The sequence below is a fragment of the Molothrus ater genome, chromosome 24, assembly GCF_012460135.2.
Source record: "Molothrus ater isolate BHLD 08-10-18 breed brown headed cowbird chromosome 24, BPBGC_Mater_1.1, whole genome shotgun sequence".
Classification (NCBI taxonomy): Eukaryota; Metazoa; Chordata; class Aves; order Passeriformes; family Icteridae; genus Molothrus; species Molothrus ater.
In genome coordinates, this window is record NC_050501.2 from 6,986,344 (window position 1) to 7,006,802 (window position 20,459).

The following is a 20,459-nucleotide window of genomic DNA, read 5'->3' on the forward strand; positions in this document are numbered from 1 at the left end:
GAGCTAAATAAAGAGCAGTAGCGACTCCTGAGGGCAACGCGCAGGCTCGCCATGGTACTCACTCAGGCTGCCCAGCTGTCGAATGACATTTGCCAGGGTGATGTTGGTCACGCATTCCAGCTCGCTCGGAACGCTAGGCAACGTCTGACGGCACAGGTGCCTTGGCTCAATGTTCCTCGTTACTAACGGCATGGTGGACCTGCTTCAGGCACTGTTCTGAAAGATGAAAAACAACCCAAAAAAGAAACAGGAAAGGATTACTCAACCGCAAATTCCAGGCACACCAGAGCCATGGTGTTCGTTTTTCCTGCTCTCCAACAGCTTTACTTATAAGCCTTCTTCCCCAGCTCCCCACCCTGAGAAAACTGGTTCATCAGACATAAAGATCCTCCTGTTCTCTGACTTGCAGTGGCAGCAGAGCCCCACCAGCCCAGGTACGGAGGCAGAGATGGAGCACTCCACACCTCCGCCCACGCTGCCCGTGCTGCCGCAGCCCGAGCCCGGACAGGGCTCCTGCCTCCCGCGCTCGCACCCTGCCGGGCACGCCTCTCACGAGCTCCTCTTCAGAAACATTCCCAACTCGCAATCAATAGTTGCTTAAACCGTGGAGATGAAGGCAGGAGATGTTATTACACAAAAAAAGAGAGAACAAAACAGGCTTCCCCCAGCACGCCAAAGCACACGTGGTGCCTCCCTCCTGGAGCAGCACACGGGGCTCTCCTGGAACAACAGGAAGCGCTTGCAGCTGACCAGGAAACTTTCTGGTGACTGTTCCTTATCCTGCAGGCTGCACCCCTCTTCCCTTGGGAAATCCCCCGGGGATGAGGTTTACACTGGACCATTGTTTTTGTGCTAGAGCGGTTTAAGGTTGAGGGAGCTCTAATCAGGATGCAGGACTGGAGTGTGCTCAGAGGCAAGTCAGGATTGAATTGTACAACAGGCAGGACAAACTTCCAGTGCTTTAAAAAACTAATAAAATAAAAACCCCGGAGAAAAACCTAAGTGTCTGGAAGTTATGTTTTGGACGCTTTCATGCGCAGGTCAGTGTCTTGAACTAACAAAAATCTCCTTTGCTAAGAGGCCCAAACATTTAAGCCTCAAACAGCTCCCTCCCCAGTCATCCAGCTCCAGGAGGGAGAAGGAAACCTGTGTGACCAGCTCACTAGAAGGAGCATCATACATGCCTGAAATCTTTAGGACTAAGTGAAAGCAAATACATCCCAAGTTCTTGATTAATTTAGAAGGGGAAAGAATCACTTTTCTAGGTCAGCTGAGGAACAACCCAAGAGAAGCAGGCAGCTCCCATGTGATAGGCATGCGGATCTGCTCGGGCTGGGTGTAAAAATAAAACAGGAAGCTAACAGCTTGGGGAACATGGCTTCCTGTCACCACCAGCAAAAACCCAAGAACCATAAAAAATCAGCTGTTTGCTCTTGACTTTGAGCCACCCTTTGATAGTCTCTGTGGCAGCTGGCAGCTTATCTTTGAGGTCCAGGAGTCCTTCCTGGATGCTTTTCTATCAGGGTGTTAAGAGGAAGAAGTGGGCATTATCCCTCCTAATTACCTCAGAAGCCAGATTTTGAATTGCTAAATTTGACCCATTAAGGCAGAGGAGTTCAAGAGCCGCAGCACCGGGCGCTGGGATATCTCCCAGACAAGCAGATGTAGGTTGCTACCATTTTGCAACGCCTCTGTACGAGGGATTTCACAGCATCTCAGAATGCCAGGATGGTTTGGGTTGGAAGGGACCTTAAAGCTCATCCTGTTCCAACCTCCTGCCATGAGACCAGGATGCACAGAAAGGGTCCCCAAAACCGAACGCCTTACGGAACAGGGGAGCCAGATCTGCATCCAAATAAATAAAAGCAAGACCCTCTGAGGATCGAGTCCGTGTTGTTTTTCCTCGTGTCCACTGCAGCCATCAGTAACTGCTGGGATATTTAAAGGACAGGGTGAACTAAGGAAGGGCTCTGACCTTCCCTTCCCAACACCCCGTGTTTTATCGATTCCAGCCCAAGCCCTACAATCTTTTGTCAGCTTTAGTGCTTCATGCCAGACAAACTTTCCCAGCTCCCCCCAGACTGCAGTCTGCACCAACAAGCAGCTCTCATAAACAAGGCAGCATTTGCAGGCTGCCTGCATCCAGCTTCTCCCCTGTGCTTCCCCAGGGCTTGGCCAGGGAGCACACACGGTGGGATCTGCAGAGCTGGACTGGACAGCCTGGCTGGAAACCTTCCAAGGTGGAGGACAGGCAGAAGGAAAACAGCAACAGGAAAAATAAGCCTGGAAGTGGGGGACGAGATGTGAGCATTCTGTAAAAGGAGACAAAAAAACCCCCCAAGATGATGAGTAGCATGGTTGGATAAATGCAGGTAACACTGATCTCTGCAAAGATGGGGAAGACAGGGCAGAAAATGGGAGCAGTGCCTCAAATACCAAAAAAAAAGGCTCTAAATACACTGCCTGCATACAGACACCCCAAAAGTGCTTGCCTTCAAAGCATGTTTTGAAAGTAAAACAAGGAGTAGTGGTGAGAACTGCATTTCTTAAAAGAAAGACTAAGGTAGAGCACATGTACAGCACAGATTTGCACTGGCGCAAGAGAGCAGAGATAAAGGCTAAGAAAAAGGCTCCCTTTATAGCCCAGCTCATCCTGCCAGCCACCCTCCCAGCCACACTCCACTGCAGAAGGAGAGTTTTGCCCTCATGATCACAGCAGGGCTTCCCAAGGCCATAGGGACAGCTCTGGTGCCCCTAAGCCCAGCCAGGATCCAGCAAACTCAGGGATTAAATTAACCCTGGGGGGCACTGGAGACGATCAAGGCAGGAAGGGCAGGACGGGCTGTGGACAACCACCCTGCTCTCCCAGCAGCTTTTGGATACGAGGCATTTTAAAGCAAAAATTCCTCTCTTCCAAGCAGAAGGATGAGGAGCTTCAAGATTTTAGGAAGGAAATCTGGGACCTGCAAAAAGAGCAGGTGATGTCCCTACAAGAAGACTGTAAGACATTGCTTCTTCCTGGAGTGTTTGGAGGGTAGGATAGAGATAACAGCTAATGGGCTCCTGTAAAACCTTCATGCCTTGTGAGTAGGTGGGACAAAGATTAATAGTGTGGATTGGAAAATAAGTGGCGTATTTCAAAAGCAGCAGTCAGGTAGGGCAGCAAACCAGGTGGGGAGAAGGGGCAAGGTATGAGAGCAAAGGGGGAATGGGGAAGAGGAAGCAAAACACTGGAGGCAGCACAAGGCATGAGCTGGGGGCAGGGAGGAGCCACAGTAAATAAAAGAAGGGACAGAGCTAAAAAAGCTTTCTGGGAGGCTCATGCTGTTATTCTTTAAGAGAGTCATTAAGGAGGCGACTGACAGCGCAGTGCCACGCACGGGCCATCCAGAACCGCTTCACTTTCCGTGCTCAGGGCACGACAGCACAGCAGAATTCCACCCTGGCTGGCCAGCCTGCTCATCAAGCATTAGTCACTGTCACACAATGACCACAGACCATATATTATAACTAAATCCTACCATTCAGATGCAACTTAAACGAATTGCAAGGCCGAAAATCCTTATCTTTGGGGCAAAGATAAACGTTTCTATTTGCTTATGAATACTGGAGATTAGATTTCTTTTGAGAGTGTAGAGTTTTGGGGTGCAGACACTGTTTGTAAAGAAGCTGCAAGAATGACATGGGCGCAGAAGAGCTGTCCTGATCCCAGTGTAACAGGAGAGGAGATCAAGTATGTTAGAAGTAAAAGGAAACTGCCTCTAGAAACAGAAAACTCTGCAACAGATTTCTAATGAATATGGAAAACAAAGAAAGGCATCAAATTGAAACACAGTGAGAGAAAAGAAGTTCAGTGATCTCTGCTGGCTGGAAGAGCCCTAAGGAAAATCCACAAACCCTGCTGCATCAATCCACGTTCAGAAGACTCATCCTCCCAACCACTGTGCTTCACACCTTCTTAAAAACAAGGAAACAAATTATTTTCCTCTCACACTTGAACCAGACCCTTCCTACCTGCTCCCAAACACTTCCTCTGAAGCCTCCAAGTCATGACTTGAATCACAGAAGGCTCCAAAAGCCTTGATGATGTTGTGAGGGCAGTGACTAAAAGCCAAACCATCTGAAAGGCCCAGCTTTGCCCCGCAGCTCCTTTCCCCTTGTGCCCCACCTACACCCGGGCATTGCCAGGATGCCTCATAATTTCCCCTCTCCCAAAATGCTTATGCAGGCTCTGCCGAGCCCTGGCCTGCTCCAGCCCAGAAAAAAGTTTGCTGAGCACAAAAAAGCCCTGTAAGCTGAATTCACTGCTCCCACATTCCTTCTGATCTTCCAGCCTCAACTGGCACCTTGTTTCCAGGATTCATGGGGTTTTTGCTCCCCATCATCCTTCCCAACAACTCCTGTCCTTTCTCACTGCACACACTGTGGCCTTGGATGCCTCGTGCTTTCCCAAGAAAGCAGGATCCATGAGTGGAGCTTCTTCCCATGGCTGCTGCTCTGACACCCTGCTCCTGCCACAATAAGCTCTCACCTTGAACGTCCTGCTCACCAGCTTCTAAGAGGATTCTGACTTTGGCAATTAGTTCTGTAAATACTCTTGGGCACTGGGGAACAAGCGTGGCCCAATACAGGCTCGAGAAAGGGGGGGAAAATGTGTGACTTGCAATTCTTGCCTTTCAGAATCCTGCACTTTAAGCAAAGCTGAGGTAAATCCAAGATAAGCGTGCTGCTCCAAGATTTCTTATCAGCAAGGCATTGACCGCTCTCCCCGTGAGCTCTGCTGCAGCAGATCACTCAGGAATCCCAGCTCTGGATTAGAATCAAGTACAATTGGTTTGCTTCAAACAAGAACTGCCAGTCCATAAACCCCTCGCACAAAGCTGTGTCTTATTGACTATTTTTAATAAATAGGGCTGGCACAGTAAAATTGAACAATTGCTAGGAACAATAAAGGAGACAGACTTTGATTACAACTATTGAGAAGCAATACGGGGATGTTTTAGCATTGAGTATTTGCTTTCCAAGGCGAGTTCTGTCAACTGAAAACAGCAACTCGGAGCAAACACTCCTTAAAAAGTGTTTTGGAGCAGAGCAGAAAACAGCACTGCACAGCAAGAGAGGAACCAGACCCGTTTTTTGGGGGTTTTTTTGTAGAGCAGGCAGATAGCACAGTCACTGTGGTGGTGCGGAGGAGAAGGCAGGCAGGACTCCAAGGCGAGCCCTGCGGATGCAACGCACACAAAGAGCTGTAAATAACAGGTGAGGTGGAGGGAGAGATCTGGCAAGGTTCTCCTCACTGGTATTTGACCAGTTAGCATAGCGTTACTGGGAGTCACCTGGGTAATTCCCCGCTCAATGTGACACACAACCTCTTAGATCAGGGACCATCTGCAAATAAATCTGGACCCCAGCAGTGAGATCATCTGTCATAGTGTCTGGTGTAGCACAAAGCACCTAAGGAGGGCAGAGCGCTTTTTTTGGGGAAGGGAAGGGAATTTAGGGCTTGATTTCCAAGTACGTCAGGGTGACCAACCACCCTGCCCTCGGCAGGGCTTACAAAATCCTCTGCCTGGACACAAACAGGCAGCACAGTCAAGGAGACCAAGCCTTGAGCTGAGCGCTTTGGAGAGCTGCCTCTAGGAGTGCCCATCGGGGGACTGGGCACACCAGCAGGTCTGGGAATGAGGGGGAAAGGAGATAATCAGATCTGAAATTCCCATCAGTATGAAATAAGACTTAACTCAGTAGCTTGCCAACGCAGACCGACTGTTCTTTCTAATGTCTGTGACAACTCTGCTTCAAATTTCAAGCTTCTCTCAGCAGTAACTACTCCCCCATGTAGCTGTAATGGCCAGAAAGAGACTGGCTTTTATGTAACCCCAAAAGACTTGCAGAAAGGGAAGCAGCAGCCACACACACACACACACACACAGAGGGAGAACTGAGGGGGAAAAAAAATCAGCAGAAGGCTCTGCTGAGTGCTCAGGGCTATATCCAAGCTCACAATGCAGCCACAGAGAAGTGGGATGCGGCAATCAGAAATGCTCCAGTTCCACGCTCCGAGAGAGACCCAGCAATCAGTGCTGCATCCGAGCAATAGGGAGCGAAATTATAGAGCAAACTGCCATGTGATGCCACAAACTACTCCATCCCGCCAGCTGTAACAAGTATTCATTCCCAAAAATGCATCACAGGCTCATCTGTCATTACCAGCCCAGCCTGCCAGCAGCTGAGCAGGAGTCAGCAGTGAAGGGCAGCTGCAGGGCTGCTTCCTTTCACAGTGGTCTATTCTCCCAAAAAACCACGGGGGAGAAGGACGGGTGGAACCCCCCCGGGTGCAGCAGAAAACATTGCCCACCATCTCTCAGCAGCCGGTGGGATGGGAAGCACACGCTGTGTTTTCACCCACCATCACACAACAGCTCTCCTGAAGCAGGATCTACTGAAAATCCAGGACCTTTGGGAGAACGCACTTAGCTGATCACAAAAACCCACATCCACGAGCCCTCTGGGTACTAATAGCGCACTTCAATCACCAACTGGAGAGCTCTGCAGGCCCGAGCTGCCGGTGTTACCAAAGAGATGCTTGGACAGTAACGTGGGGCAGGAGCAGCGCTGCCCTTTTCCACAGCCACGTCCCCACAGCGGGAACGCCAGCCCTGATCCCGCAGCATGGCCAGGATTGTACAGCGTGCAGTCCTTGACACAACCAACATCCAGCCCGCTCCAATCCCAGAGTAAAAATAAACCTTTTTTTCCCTCCCCTGCCTTTCCCCCCCCCCCTCCAGTCTGCTGGCTCTGAAAAATGCAAAAGAGGCTCAGAAAGCCATTTTCTGCGGGTTTTTTTGTCTGGCTCATGCATTATCATCATCATTTACTGCCCTCAAGGGGATTGCACAGGTGTGACTGAAAATTTGGCTCTTCCTTTTAAACTTTTTGTTATCAGCTTTGCTGAAGATGATCTTGCTGGAATAAATACCAGGCTGCTCTCCTGGAGAGGGACTCGCTCAGAGCTGTTGTCAGAAATCTGTCTGGGGGTGGAAGGATGGGGGTGTCACTAATGGGGAACATACAGATCCTCCTGGCTTCTGCTGGAGTGCTAATAGAGCCAGCAGTTTGACCTAGACTTTTATTTTTTTAATTCCTAAGAAACAAACCATTGCACTAATTAATGTTTCCATTCATTTAGCTGAAAAACAAGTTAAACAAAGAGGGTCACCTGGTGTTCCTATCAATACCTGACTAGGATACAGGCAGAACAAATGCATTTAAATAAAACTCTAGAAGAGACGTGACAAGAGAAAGGCAGTTTAGCTCAATTAAAGAGAGCTGTCACAGGGATTTGATTCTCAGAATATAGAACTATTGATTAAACAGGAATTAAAGCTCCAGAACAGAAAGGTTTCAAGGTCTTTGCTGTGAGGGTATACATCAGGAGAGAGAGGCAGGACTCCTTCAGCGCCGCAAGAGCTCTGGCTTTGTTGCTTCCTAGGAAACAGGAGCAGCAAAGGGAGCAGAATGCTCTCTACTAAACCTGTGAATAATTTGGGCAAGGTCAGTGACAACACAGAGCGGCATCACGAGCGTCAATCAACAGGTAGCTTTGGTGTACTTGGGTATTGAAAGCGCACAATGGGCTCTAAAACCTTTCAGGAGTATGTAGGGAGAGGTCTGGGCAGGTTTCAGTCCTAGAATTCCATAATCCTAGAATGGTATGGGTTGGAAAGGGCCTTAAAGCTCATCTTGTTCCACCCCTTGCCATGGCAGGGGCACCTCCCACAGTCCCAGGCTGCTCCCAGCCCTGTCCAGCCTGGCCTTGGGCACTGCCAGGGATCCAGGGGCAGCCCCAGCTGCTCTGGGCACCCTGTGCCAGGGCCTGCCCACCCTGCCAGGGAAGGATTCCTTCCCAATTTCCCACCTAACCCTGCCCTCTGGCAGTGGGAAGCCATTCCCCCTTGCCCGCTGTCCCCCTTCAGGTCTCCTGGAGCCCCTTGAGGCACTGCAATGGGCTTTAAGGTCTCCCTGGGGCCTTCTCCAGGCTGGACATTCCCAGCTGTCCCAGCCTGTCCCCAGGGCAGAGGGCTCCAGCCCTTGGAGCATCTCTGGACTCGCTCCAAGGGGTCCATGTCCTCCCTGTGCTGAGCACCCCAGAGCTGGAGGCAGCACTGGAGGTCACCAGGGTGCAACAGAGGGGCAGAATTTCCACGCCTCAGTCAGTAACAGTGCCAAACTCACTTCAAAGGGTCTGGATAAGACAGCATGCAGGAGGGAAGGCAAGCAGTGCCCCTGGCCAGAGCTGCCCTGGAGGTGCAGCAGGAGCCCCTGGCTGCGGGGATGGCTGCGCAGAGCCCCAGAACCACAGGGCTGCCGCCTGCATCCCGGCCTGAACCGCGCTAATGAGCACAGCTCTGCTGCCTGCCCTCCCCGCAGCCTCCCCAGGCACAGAGAGCCTTGTGTCTGCCGCACTAACAAAGCCCAGCTCACAATACAGCAGCGCATTCTCATTCCTGGGCAGCGCTCGGTAATTAATATGGAAAGAGAGGGTGTGCCTTCTTCCCCCTAAATGACTTATTCGTTAAGTTCGAGCATATTTTAACCTTCCTTTTCAGCAGATAAACTCTGTCTCATTTGCAGCTAAGCTCAGCCTTCCCTTCTTTGCCACACACTAAACTATTTTGATTAATGAAAGAGTAGGAACAAACCAGTTCCAAGTGTTTTCTATAGAGCTCAACTGCTCTTTCAGTTTCAACTCACGCCTAGATAATTATATCACAGCTCTGAGTGCCCCCACCCTTCTGCTGCACTTGGGGAATACTGGAAAGATAAGTCTTTTCTTAATTATTAAATGTAAATAGCTCATTAAATATAATCCAATTACTTTAATTGTAAGAAAAAGGAAGTAATTACAATATGTACATGTATTCTTGCCTGAACAGTTTTAATATCTTAAATGAATCTTTGCAGCATTAATATTTTAAGTCAACCTTTGACATGAAGGGAGAGAAAAAAAAAAAGGACATTGACTCCCTGATATTTTCCACAAGTGTTCTATCTGCTGGGATTTTGGTCACAAAAAAACAAGAGAACAGCCTTGAGCATCTAAGTCAAAATGGTTTATAAACAGCATCTTAATAAACTCAAAATAATACACAGGCTTTCCATTGTGGAGGGGAAAAATAAATATATAAACACGATGCCACGTGAAGAGCCTGAATATGCTTTTGGGATCTCAGGAGCCCAGCAAGATGGGCACTCCTGTGAATGTGGGAGAACAGGCAGGATCCCATCACACCAGCACCAAAAGCCATCGCACACCTGGGATTTTCCAGGCAGTTTTTCCCCACACCTACGGTCTGTCCTGTTCAGGGGTGGGGAGAGGAAGCAGGGCTGGGCGAGAAGGGACTGCTCCACATCTGGGATTACCCTGCTCTTCCACGGCAGCGTCCAGCAGGCGATCCCACAGAAATGCTGCATGCAGGGCTTGTGTGTGCACAGCCATCTGTGCAAGGCACAGGCACGGCTCAGGATCCCGGGCTGCCCTTTGGGATTTGCAGGCAGAGCTGCAGGAAGCTGTGAGGAGCAGTCCTCTGGTTTTGCTCAACAGCATGACAATCCCTGGACTCACTTTCTCCATCCCTGCAGCCAGCAGGACTGAACAACCTTCCAGCAGGCTCCAGCAAGGCCCCACTGTTTCGATCAGCCCCCCTGGTCTGACAGAGAGGGGTCAGGTTTCAGCTTGGCTGTGGTGACAGATGCCTGTGAAATCTCCTTGGGACAGGCAGAAAAATGTTCAGTTTAAACTGTAGTTGTTTCCATTTTGCATGTTCTGAGCCCAGCAGTGATCTCACCTTACGTAATCTCCAGTGCAAACTCCAGGCTCTGGACCATCCAAACCTATTCAAGGGTGTTTGAAACCATAAAATCCTGGAATGGTTTGGCTTGGAAAGGGTCTAAAAGCTCATCTCATTTCACCCCCTGCTGTGGGCAGGGACACCTTCCACTGTCCCAGGTTGCTCCAAGCCCTGTCCAGCCTGGCCTTGGGCACTTTCACAGATGGAGGCTGCTCTGGGCAGCCTGTGCCACAGCATCACCACCCTCACAGGGAAGGATTTCTTCCCAAAATCTAACCTAAACCGGCTCTTTCAGTTTGAAGCCATTCCCCCTTGTACCACCCTCCTGGTCCTTGTCCCCAGTCCCTCTCCAGCTCTCCTGGAGCCCCTTTAGGCACTGGAAGAGGCTCTGAGGTCCCCCTGGGAGCTTTCTCTTCTCCAGGTGAGCACCCCCAGCTCTCCCAGCCTGGCTCCAGAGCATTTCCATGGCCTCCTCTGGACTCTCTGGCAGCTCCACATCCTTCTTGTGTTGGGGGCCCAGAGCTGGATGCAATACACCGGGCAGTGGAGTACAGGGGGAATCATCACTTTATTGAACTGATCTTTTTGGGAAAAGAGAGATTGGACCGTATTAGGGATGCTAAGGATGCAGGCCTTTCTAGCCAAGCTTACCACAAGGTCTATAATAAGCTGCTTTATGGAAACGTCTCATGTGAAGCCAGCCCCTAGATGTAACCTCCTTGATACAATATTGAATTCTCAATAGCAACCAAAAGGCTATTTTGTATAAGTTAATTACAGCCGTTTTTAATTTAGCTTGCAGAAGGGAAGCGGCCAGTGATTTCATGCTGCCCTAGACAGAAGGTAAAGGTTTTCCACAAGCTGTGTTTATAGCTCCATGCTTTCCTCCAGCAAAGCACCGGCCCCGCAGCTGCTGGTATTGAAAGAACAGGATCTGGGTGTGTGCGTGGTTCTCTCTCGCCTGGTTGGGTTTTTTTGCAGCTGCAAGGCCAAACCCATGCGAGTGCGTGTGTGCTTTTTCTTATGGTGACAAAGGCAGGGTGCCTGAAAGGGAACTCGCTTCCGCTCTGGCAAGCACTCAACCATTTGCTGGGCTAAGGGGTGGTCGGGGAACTTTCACCCATCCATTCAGCCAAGGCCGCTATTCCCCCTCCCTCCCAATTAAATCCCATTTTTTGCACTCCATGCATGAACTGCAGCCACACCAATACATCAGATATTGTGGCTGATAGCCTCCTCTGAATGCCACTTAAAGCCCTCCAGTGCGGAGCGCTCTGAAAGCAAAGCATCGCTCATTCTGTGAGCCACAGAAAGAGATTTTTGCTATAGAGAGACCTGAAGTAAGACTCTAAGTAGTAGGAAAAGGGCATCCAGAGAAAGAGGAAATGAGAAATTAAAACCACATTCAATCTTATTAGTGGTAATACAATAGGTCAACAAGAGGACTTTGCACAACTCCACAGCATGGGAACAATTTATGCAGAACTTGGAGCACTGACACCAGCAAGTTTGGAGTTTACCAAAACCAGCAAATTTTGTCAGCACGATTTAAAGTGCCCAGCTGGGAGGGGGCTGGAGGGGGATAGTGCCTCCACGCCTCGCAGGGGAGTGTGCTTAGGAAATGAAAATGTGAGGAATACTCCCGCTCCTCTTTCTCCCTCTGAAACATTTTCTCTCTCAAGGGATTTCCAGCATCTTACGAGCACAGCCTCTTTGAAGTGCTGCAAAGTGGCATTGCTCATCATTTCAGTAATGATAGTAAATAAGCTCCAGTATTTTGTTGATCCTTTTCCTTTTGCTTTACAAACAAAAGGTCAGAGTCATTAGCCCAGTTTGATGAGTGGGGAGAAATGGAGGCTTGGAAGGGGCAGGTTGTTCTGGAACATCACTGGGAACACCAGTGAATGAAGAAGACAAGTCACAGGACTTTGGATCAGCCACACTAGATCACCCAGCCTCCAGATACCCCACGTACTCTCTCCATCATGGCCAGGCACCAGATGCGGCAAGAAAAGAGCATGGGAACAAGAGCAGCACAGAGTTTGAGTTCTCCCTGCTTTTCCATGCTGCAGCACCCCACTGCACCTTAAAACCATGTGGAAACAAACACTATCATTTAACTGTCCTTCACAGATTTCACTTCCCTAAACGGTCTGATCAGTTCCTTAACTGATGTATCCGTGAGATCATGGGGCAGCAAATCCCATATTTATTATGTTAGGACACTTCCTTTTATGCCCTCTACTTCACAATTAGGGGATTTCAATCTCAAATCTATGTGTGGCTTTGCTTCACAAAGGAGCTGTTCAAATAAATTCGTCACCACTCACATAAAACAAGCCCCTTCTGAGTAGAGGGTTTGCAGGCTGCATCTGCAAGGCCAGCGTGGACAGGCCTTGGAGCAACCTGGCCTGTGGAAGCTGTGGCAGGAACGAGATGAGCTTTAAGGTCCCTTCCAGCCCAGATTGCTCTGGGTTCTATGATCAAACACAAGAGAAGTGCTCAGTTCTCAGGGAGCACTTTCAGTATGAACCAAAGGAATAACTCGTGGTTTAGGTTTGATTTACAGCAGCAGTGAGAACAAACCATGTTTAGTGGCTGGCTGTGTCTGACCCATTCTGGACTGTGCACTGCTTCCAACAGCAATGCAGGAGAACCCAAACCTCACAAACAACCTGGGAACAGCTCACCTGAAGCAGTGACACAGCAACAGCCTCCCAGGCAGAATTTCCAGCCCTCGGGAACCAATGCCAACTGCTGCTGCCTCACAGGCATCCCCCGCCTTCCTCTCACCACCACAGCATCCCTCAAAGCACCACTTCTCCCCAAAACGGGTCTGGGGTACTGCAGGGGAAGAGGGGCTGACAGGGAAGGCACTGAGGGAACGGAGCAGGTCACCACTGACCCATCTGTGAGAGATCCATCAAGCCTCCTGGTGCTCTGAATTCCTCCATCAAAGCCCCTGGCAGAAGCATACTTGAGATATCTGAGCTCTGCCACTCCACTTCTCCAGCAGCAACCTAACACCAGAGAGCTTTCCTGCAATTTCAGGAATTAGGGTAGGATCTAGATGAACTATTTCCCAGGCCCATTACTGTGGGGAAAGAGCTGGGATGGAGAATGTGATTAGCAGCTCACGCTGCTTGCTCAAGAAAATAATGTGGAAGTTCACATTTAAGTTCTTCTGGGAAGGGACCTCCCCTCCTACTGCCTCCCAGGCAGGGAAAAAAATATCCTGCAAACCTTCAGATGGAAAAAGAAATGTCATATAAATGAGAATTAGGCCTGAATCTGATCACCTTCTACCAAGCACTCTCTCCACAGTGAAGCCTGATCTGCCCCCCATCCTCAAAAAAGAACCAACGTGTCTTTTTATTACACAGAGTTGCAAAAATACAAAAGGAAGTAAATGTCACCAGGGTGGTTCTGTTCTGAGCAGTCATTTGCTTATTACCCAGAAGCCATTGCTACATGCCTTTTTTAATCCCGTGTTTATAAATACCTAAAGTATTTAAATAAATGTTAATCTGCGGTAACTAAGGCCCTGATCTCACAAATATTTATCCTTGCACAGTGAGAATAAACACTCAAATACACAAATTTCTTACTACAGATCCCATTTCAGCCAGAGTGCTGTTGAAAAAAGTAACACACCAGAAGACAGGCTGGGAAAATATCTGCATTTTGCCTTCCTGGGTGTTCACAGTGTGTCACTTTCGGGCTGTTTCCTGTGCATTTGTTGTAGAAACGGTACAAAGGAGCCAGGGCAGAGCTGAGCCACCGGACAGGGCCGGTTGTGGCTGCTGGAGCCCGCAGAAGGAGCTCTTGGCAGTGCTTTTTCCTGGTGTCCCATTCTGCATCAGGACAGCAGGAACTTTATCCACAGCACATGCAAACACAATCGCTATTCAATCCCTTTCCTGGTTTGTGACTGACTCATGAGCAACGCATTTTGCTCAGCTGAATGACCAAGGGCTCAGTATTATCATCAAACCAAACAGAGGCAAACCCAAAACCTTGCATCTAAAGTTATTAAACATTTTGAGTCCAGAAAAACCCATTGAGAGAAAATATCTAGAAGGATTAAAGCCAAGTCTTAACACTTGCTGAAATCTTCTTTATTACAATCTGTCAAAGAAAACCTGAATTTTTGAAAAACATTAATCCTACCAACCTTTGTTCTTCTATCACCACAAAAATATAAAAAACTAAACCCAGGAAAGGGATTTGTAGCTGCAACTTTATGCACATGAGGCAATCACTGAAGTTTTAACCCCTCCACCCACACACCGTGATTATCTAACATTGGTGAATGAAATCAACTTTTCCTAGACCAGCCCTGAAGAATGAGATATATTCAAAGCACGCTGAGAAACTGGGTGGGGACTGATCAGAAGGGTTGTATTCCTTGCCATGAATCACTGTCTGCAAATACCTTCTCAGTTGTAACTCACAAAAACATACCATTTCTGTGTGGTGTGTCACATTAGTCATAGGGAAACCAATTTTATACTGGCATGAGCCATCAGAAAGGTTTTATTTCTTTAAATTAATGGAATCTGGGACATTTACTTTTTGATCTCATTACCAGACAAGACAAAAAAAAAATATCACAGTTCTTTTTAAAACCAGTGGAAAATATATAGTTTAGGGAAGAGTTTACACTGAGCTCACCCCTAGAAGTTTATCCTCACTTAGAAGGCACAGCAAGGCTTCACCTCATGTCAGGTGGGCTACAAGGGAGCGGCCATACCCACTCCTCCAGGCTTTAATTGGTGCAGAAATGGAGGCTTTGGAAGGTAAACCCCAGAAAGTCTGGTCCCACCATCACCAACACATCCAGGGATAACAACAGTGACAACTGCAGCTTGAGCCAAGATCAGAGTCAGGCAGCTCCTGCAAGCTCAGGTCACGCTCTGTCACTCAAACTTCACGTTTTGAAGCACATTCCTTAAAAAGAAATAAAACCCCCAAAGCGCGCAGGGCTCTGTGTGTGGTGAGCCCTACCCCAGTGCTGGGATAACGCTCCTGCCTGGCTCAGGACACGAGGGGCATTCAAAGCCACTCCTGGACTGGCTGTGCTCTCGTGGGGAGATGGTGGCTCTGGTTTGTCTTTAACTCAGCCTGGGATTCAACCACGAGCTGGTTTCTATGGCAAAGCCCACTCAAGGTCAGCAAGGGACAAATCAGAACGAAAAGTGTCGCAACGCAGCGTTCCGAATTCCTGCAGCATAAATTCCTGTTCAGCAGCCACTGATTCTGCAGATGCAGAAAATGGGTGGAAAACATAACTCCTGCCCTTCCTCATGTGACCGAGTGTGCAAGACTCAGTACTTCCCATAAAGAGGGACTTCCCAGGCCTGTGGAAGTGCCCCTGCCCGGGCCGGGGAATCAGTCTTTAAGGTACCTTCCATCCCAAACCATCCCATGATTCTATAAAAGCAACATTACTGCATCAGTTTTCTCTCAGGGAAGCACATCCGTAGCCCTCAGCTGGCTTACAACATCTTTTAATTTCAACTTCTCCCTCTCACGAGTCTTCAGGAAGGACACAAAAGTGTGAGGGTTACAGAGGGCTGCATCAATTATGACTCTGCCTGCAGCTGATGTATTTAACAGAAGTTTTTTTAATCATTATTAATAGAATTTCATGTCCACCAACATCTGCAGTGCTGAAAGATTTAAGACTTTCCGTGCTTCCTAGCGCTGAACTCCCAGCATTAGCACATCCCTCAGCCCCATCAGTGCTCTGACCTATGGAGAGGTGCCCAATTCTCTTGTTGCCTCTAAAGAAAGCCAAACAGCAAGGCCAAATGTGAAACTCTGACAGGGAAATAAAAAATCCTACCAAAGGAAGGTCCTTGAGGTCAAGTGACAGCTAACAGGGAGAAGCTGCAACCCTCACCTTTCTCCAGACTACCTGTATCCCAAAGTAACCCCAACAGTAACCTGAACACTGGTGAGGTACAACCACAAGGACATTCCAAGTAACTTATTTCTTCTCTAGAAGAAATACAGTCTGAGGCCACCAGGAGGTCAGTGCACTATCCAACCATACCCCAAGCCTTTATTCAGGGGAAAAAAACCCCAACCCATTTCCCTAAGCACACTACAGCACCCACGGGGGGTGACATCAAGCAGTTGTAGATTTCATGTGCTGTGGATGGGTCACAGACAAGGGGTGACACACGCACCTAAAAGTGTCCCCAAAGAGATCGAGGGGTGCACCCCGGAGTGAGGCTGGAACGCAGGCAGGACAGAGAGGATTCCCCCAATGAGGACACCCAGCTCCCACCCAGACAGACTCTGGGCACGGGCACAGAGAGGTTTTCACAAGTCCCAATGTCACACTCAGGCAGCAAGTGCCTGCAAAGGGAGGGACCCCTCTGCTCCCCGCGCTGCTCCCCCTGGAAGGGACCCCGCAGCACCCCCTTGGTTCCTGGGTCCCCCAGCGTGCCCCGCTAGGCCAGACCTGCGGGACAAGCCCAGGGCAGCAGGGACCGGCCGGGCCTCGGGACAGCCCCGCAGGGACATCTCGGTCACCCAGCGCGGGGCTCGGAGCGCCCCGCGCAGCCCGCCCCTACGCCCGATCCCCCCAGGCCAGGCGGCGCGGGTACACACCCGCACCGAACCGCGACCCCGGGAGGGGCTGGGGCAGTGTCAGGCCGGGGATGGAGCCCTGGACCGGGACGGAGCCCCCCAAACCCCCGCCCGGGACCGGGCAGCAGCGGCTCACTATGTGGCAGGAAACACCGCCCGCTTTAACATCAGCATCCACTATTTGGCAAGGGCCTTGCGGCCCACTCCAGCGCCTCTGCCTCTCTCTCCCGGGAAGAGACGGCCCGGGGGGGCTGGGGAGACCCGCTCGCCCCTCTCGCACTCACCCTGTCCGCGGCTGTCCCCTCCGCGCCCCCGGTCTCACTACCACCAGGGCGGGCCGGCCCGCCCGTCCGCCATTCCACGGCTCCCCCTCCCTGCCCCGCCGGGCCCTCGCCCCGCCTCCCCCGGCCGCCGCGCCGCCGCGCCATTGGCTGCACGCTCGCAGATGCTGCCGCGCCATTGGCTGCGGCTCGCTATCCATCAAAGCCGTCCTACGCCACTTTCGTACGGAGCTGGCGCAGCGGAAGAACCGCACCCAAGCCGGCCGCGCAAAGAGAGTAAATAAAGAGAAGTGTACCATGAGGGGACATAGACGGGGGGAACCCTGGGCGGTCTGGGGACAGATTACAGGGACAGAGGAGAGACCGCGCTACCAGCCACAATTGCGACGTATTAAAAATGCTTTGTTCGTTTATGAAAGCCAGAACTTGATATTCTTCCAAGTGGCATTGGAGAAAAGAGCTCTGTGTCATTTCCGTACCTCCTCCGGAGAGCTCCGCCTTGGTGTAGCCTTTCGCCTCTATGGTCTCCCGCCCTGCGAGGAAAGTTCCACCTGGGGGAGCGGGGGTGTCACACCAGGGCGGGGCGGCGGCGCCGGCCATGGGAGCGGGGGTCGGGGTCTGGGGTGTGGGGTTTCGGGCTTTGGGGTTTGGGGTCGGGGTGGGAGCTGTGGGACGAGGCATGCAGGGTCAGGGGACAAGCCTGCAGGAGAAGGCCTGGAGGGACGGGGTCCCGGGGAGAGGCAGGGGTTGGCAGGGGACAGGGGGTGCAGGTGACAGGGACAGTGTCGGGCTGGCACTGGGACCGGAGCCTGCAGCTGCCACGACTCCCGGGCCCCCGACCCACCTCAGCCCGTGCTCAGGAGGGTGTTCCCAGCCCCCTGCAGCCCCCAAAGCAGGTTCCCCTCAGAGGGGTCCCGAGCTGGGCCATGGGGACAGACCCCCGCCCTCCTGGCTGGCCAGGCAGGGGCGATGGCTGCTGGAGCCCTCCGGGTGATGCTGATTTTGGCTCCCTGGATGACTTGATGAGGCTGGGAATTAAAGTCAGGGATTAAAAGAGGCTGGAGTAGTGAATAGCGCTGCTGGGGACAGGGGACGGGCCCCGGTGGGTGTCCACAGGGACAGGGCAGCACGTGGGGGTCACAGCCCTGCTCCTGCCCGGTCCCCAGTGCAGCAGAGATGCAGCAGAGTCCTGGCATGGCTTGGAGTGGAAGGGGTCTTAAAACTCATGCTTTGCTTTGAGCCCTGTCCAGTGTGGCATTGAACACTTTCAGGGATGGGGCCAGCATCCTGCAGCCCATCCTGGTCCTCGGCAGAGCTGGGGTGATGCTGATGCCCTCCAGAAACTGCAGGAGCAGAGATCTGATGAGAAATTCCCCCGCATGGCATTCCATGCTTCTGCTGGTGCACCTGGACATTAAATCCTGCCTCCCTGCCTGATCAAACCAAGCCTGTGGGCTCGATGGGGAAGAGGGAGCGGGATGAAGGGCACTGGCACAGACATCCATCTCCTCCCTGCTCTGTGCTCCTGCTTCAAACCAAACCACAGGGAGTAAATCACCGGCGCTCCTGCCAGGCAGCAAACAAACCCAGGGCAGAGCCGGCAGCCAGGGTCACTGCTGTGAGCGTGCCTGTCCCTCCTGTCCGTGCCTCCTGTGGCACAGCCTGTGCCTGCCCCGGGGTCCTGCTGGGAGAGATGGACACACAGACGTACCCAAACAGCCATTTCTTGCCTGTTTTTGCATCGCTTTGCTCCATGAGTCCCCACCTCTGCAGGATGGTCAGCGCTTCCTGGTGCTCCCTGGTGCCCCGTGTGTGTCCTGGCAGGATGGGATGGGACACATGGGGTGCACAGGGTGCACCTGGGGTACCTGGGATGCACAGGGCACATGGGATGCACAGGACACCCGGCATGTCCAGGGTGCCTGGGCTGCAGTGGGGCACAAGGGATGCACTGGGGTACCTGGGATACTGCCCCAGTACCCCCACCCTGCCCTAGCAGCCCCAGCTCTCCCCTGCAGGTGTGGGCCAGGGGCTGAGGTGCTGCTGGAGGCCGCTCAGCTCCATGTTTTCCAAGCTGCCAGCGAGCCGTTCCCTTGAAGATCTGCCTCTATCTCAAGGTGTCACAGCCTCAAGGGACCTACCTAATCTGTATCTGCACTGCAACCTTTATCTCTCCTGCTCTGTTTATAGCTGCTGAATAAAAGCTGCTAAACTGCAGGATCCAGCCCCCCCCCCACTGCCGTGCCCCCCGACACTTTTTTCCCTGGTTCTCTTGCCTGCCAGGTGTTTTCCTGTGTTCTGCTGGAGGTAAATGATGCTCCAGAGCATGGGGAAGGGCAGCCAGGCTGCTCCTGCCGCCCACCTCCCTCCCAGGGGGGCTCCAGCCATGTCCAAGCCCTTGATAGCCCCTGTCAGACCCTGGCACAAACCAGTGCCTCATCCCAGCCCTGATTCCCTCAGCGTGGGCTTGGACTCTGCTGAGAGCCAGGTGGGATCCAGGAGGTCCAGCCTCATCCTCTCTCTGCATGCTCCAGGGACTGGGAGAGGGGACATTCTCCACGGGAGGGAGGAGATGGCAGCTTGTTGAAGCCTCGGATGTCTCTTCCCTGGCCAACTGCCCCTATCCCAGCAGGCACAGCTGCATCCCTGCTCCCTGTGGGAAAGGAGCCAGGGCTGTGAGCAGCAGAGCTGTGAGGAGGCTTTGGAAACGTGCTCCCAGTTCTTCTCCTGCATCCCTGATTCCCACAGACCTGGGGTGCACAGGGACACGTGGCACACCGGGGGTGGAACGGGGCTCACGGGATGCACAGGGTGCCTGGGCTGCTCAGGGTCCTGGGATGCAGGGAAGAGCCAGCATGAAATGATGCCCACGGGGTGCCTGGGCTGCCCGGGGTGCCCAGGATGCACACACAGGTACCTGTGCTGCACAGGGCACCTGGGAGGCACAGCATGGAAGGGGTGGGTGGGATACCTGGGGGGCACACAGGATGGGATGCGTGGGATGCCCTGGGCTGTCCGGGATGCTCAGGAGATGCCCGGGATGCCCAGGACGCTCAGGAGGTGCCCGGGGTAGACGGGATGCAGAGGAGGTGCCCGGTGTGCCCGGGACACTTGGGAGGTGCCCAGGATGCTCGGGATGCCCAGGAGGTGCCCGGTGTGCCCGGGGCACTCGGAGGTGCCCGGGAGGTGCCTGAGGGGTGCCCGGGACTCTCGGAGGTGCCCGGGAGGTGCCTGAGGGGTGCCCGGGACTCTCGGAGGTGCCCGGGAGGTGCCTGAGGTGTGCCCGGGACGCTCGGAGGTGCCCGGTGTGCCCGGGGCACTCGGAGGTGCCCGGGAGGTGCCTGAGGGGTGCCCGGGACTCTCGGAGGTGCCCGGGAGGTGCCTGAGAGGTGCCCGGGACTCTCGGAGGTGCCCGGGAGGTGCCTGAGGGGTGCCCGGGACTCTCGGAGGTGCCCGGGAGGTGCCTGAGGGGTGCCCGGGACGCTCGGAGGTGCCCGGGAGGTGCCCGGTGTGCCCGGGACGCTCGGAGGTGCCCGGCGCGGGGTGCCCGGTGTGCCCGGGGCGCTCGGAGGTGCCCGGGAGGTGCCTGAGGGGTGCCCGGGACGCTCGGAGGTGCCCGGGAGGTGCCTGAGAGGTGCCCGGGACGCTCGGAGGTGCCCGGGAGGTGCCTGAGAGGTGCCCGGGACGCTCGGAGGTGCCTGGGAGGTGCCTGAGAGGTGCCCGGGAC

At 52.5% G+C, this 20,459-nt stretch overlaps 1 protein-coding gene across 2 annotated transcripts in view; it reads right to left on the reverse strand.

Moving 5' to 3' along the window:
* Positions 1–16,806, reverse strand: part of WASF2 (WASP family member 2) — a 31,879-nt gene extending 15,073 nt beyond the window's left edge. Inside the window, exons 1-2 of one of the 2 annotated variants that reach the window (XM_036397124.1) lie at positions 16,736–16,806; positions 63–216 (exon numbers count right to left, since the gene is read on the reverse strand). In XM_036397124.1, the coding sequence (XP_036253017.1) occupies positions 63–192 (130 nt within the window). In that variant the 5' untranslated portion in view covers positions 193–216; positions 16,736–16,806. Of the gene's footprint in view, positions 1–62; positions 467–16,735 lie in introns of those variants that run through there. The other variant, XM_036397125.2, reaches the window with a different exon arrangement.
* Between the last annotated feature and the right edge of the window lie 3,653 nt (positions 16,807–20,459).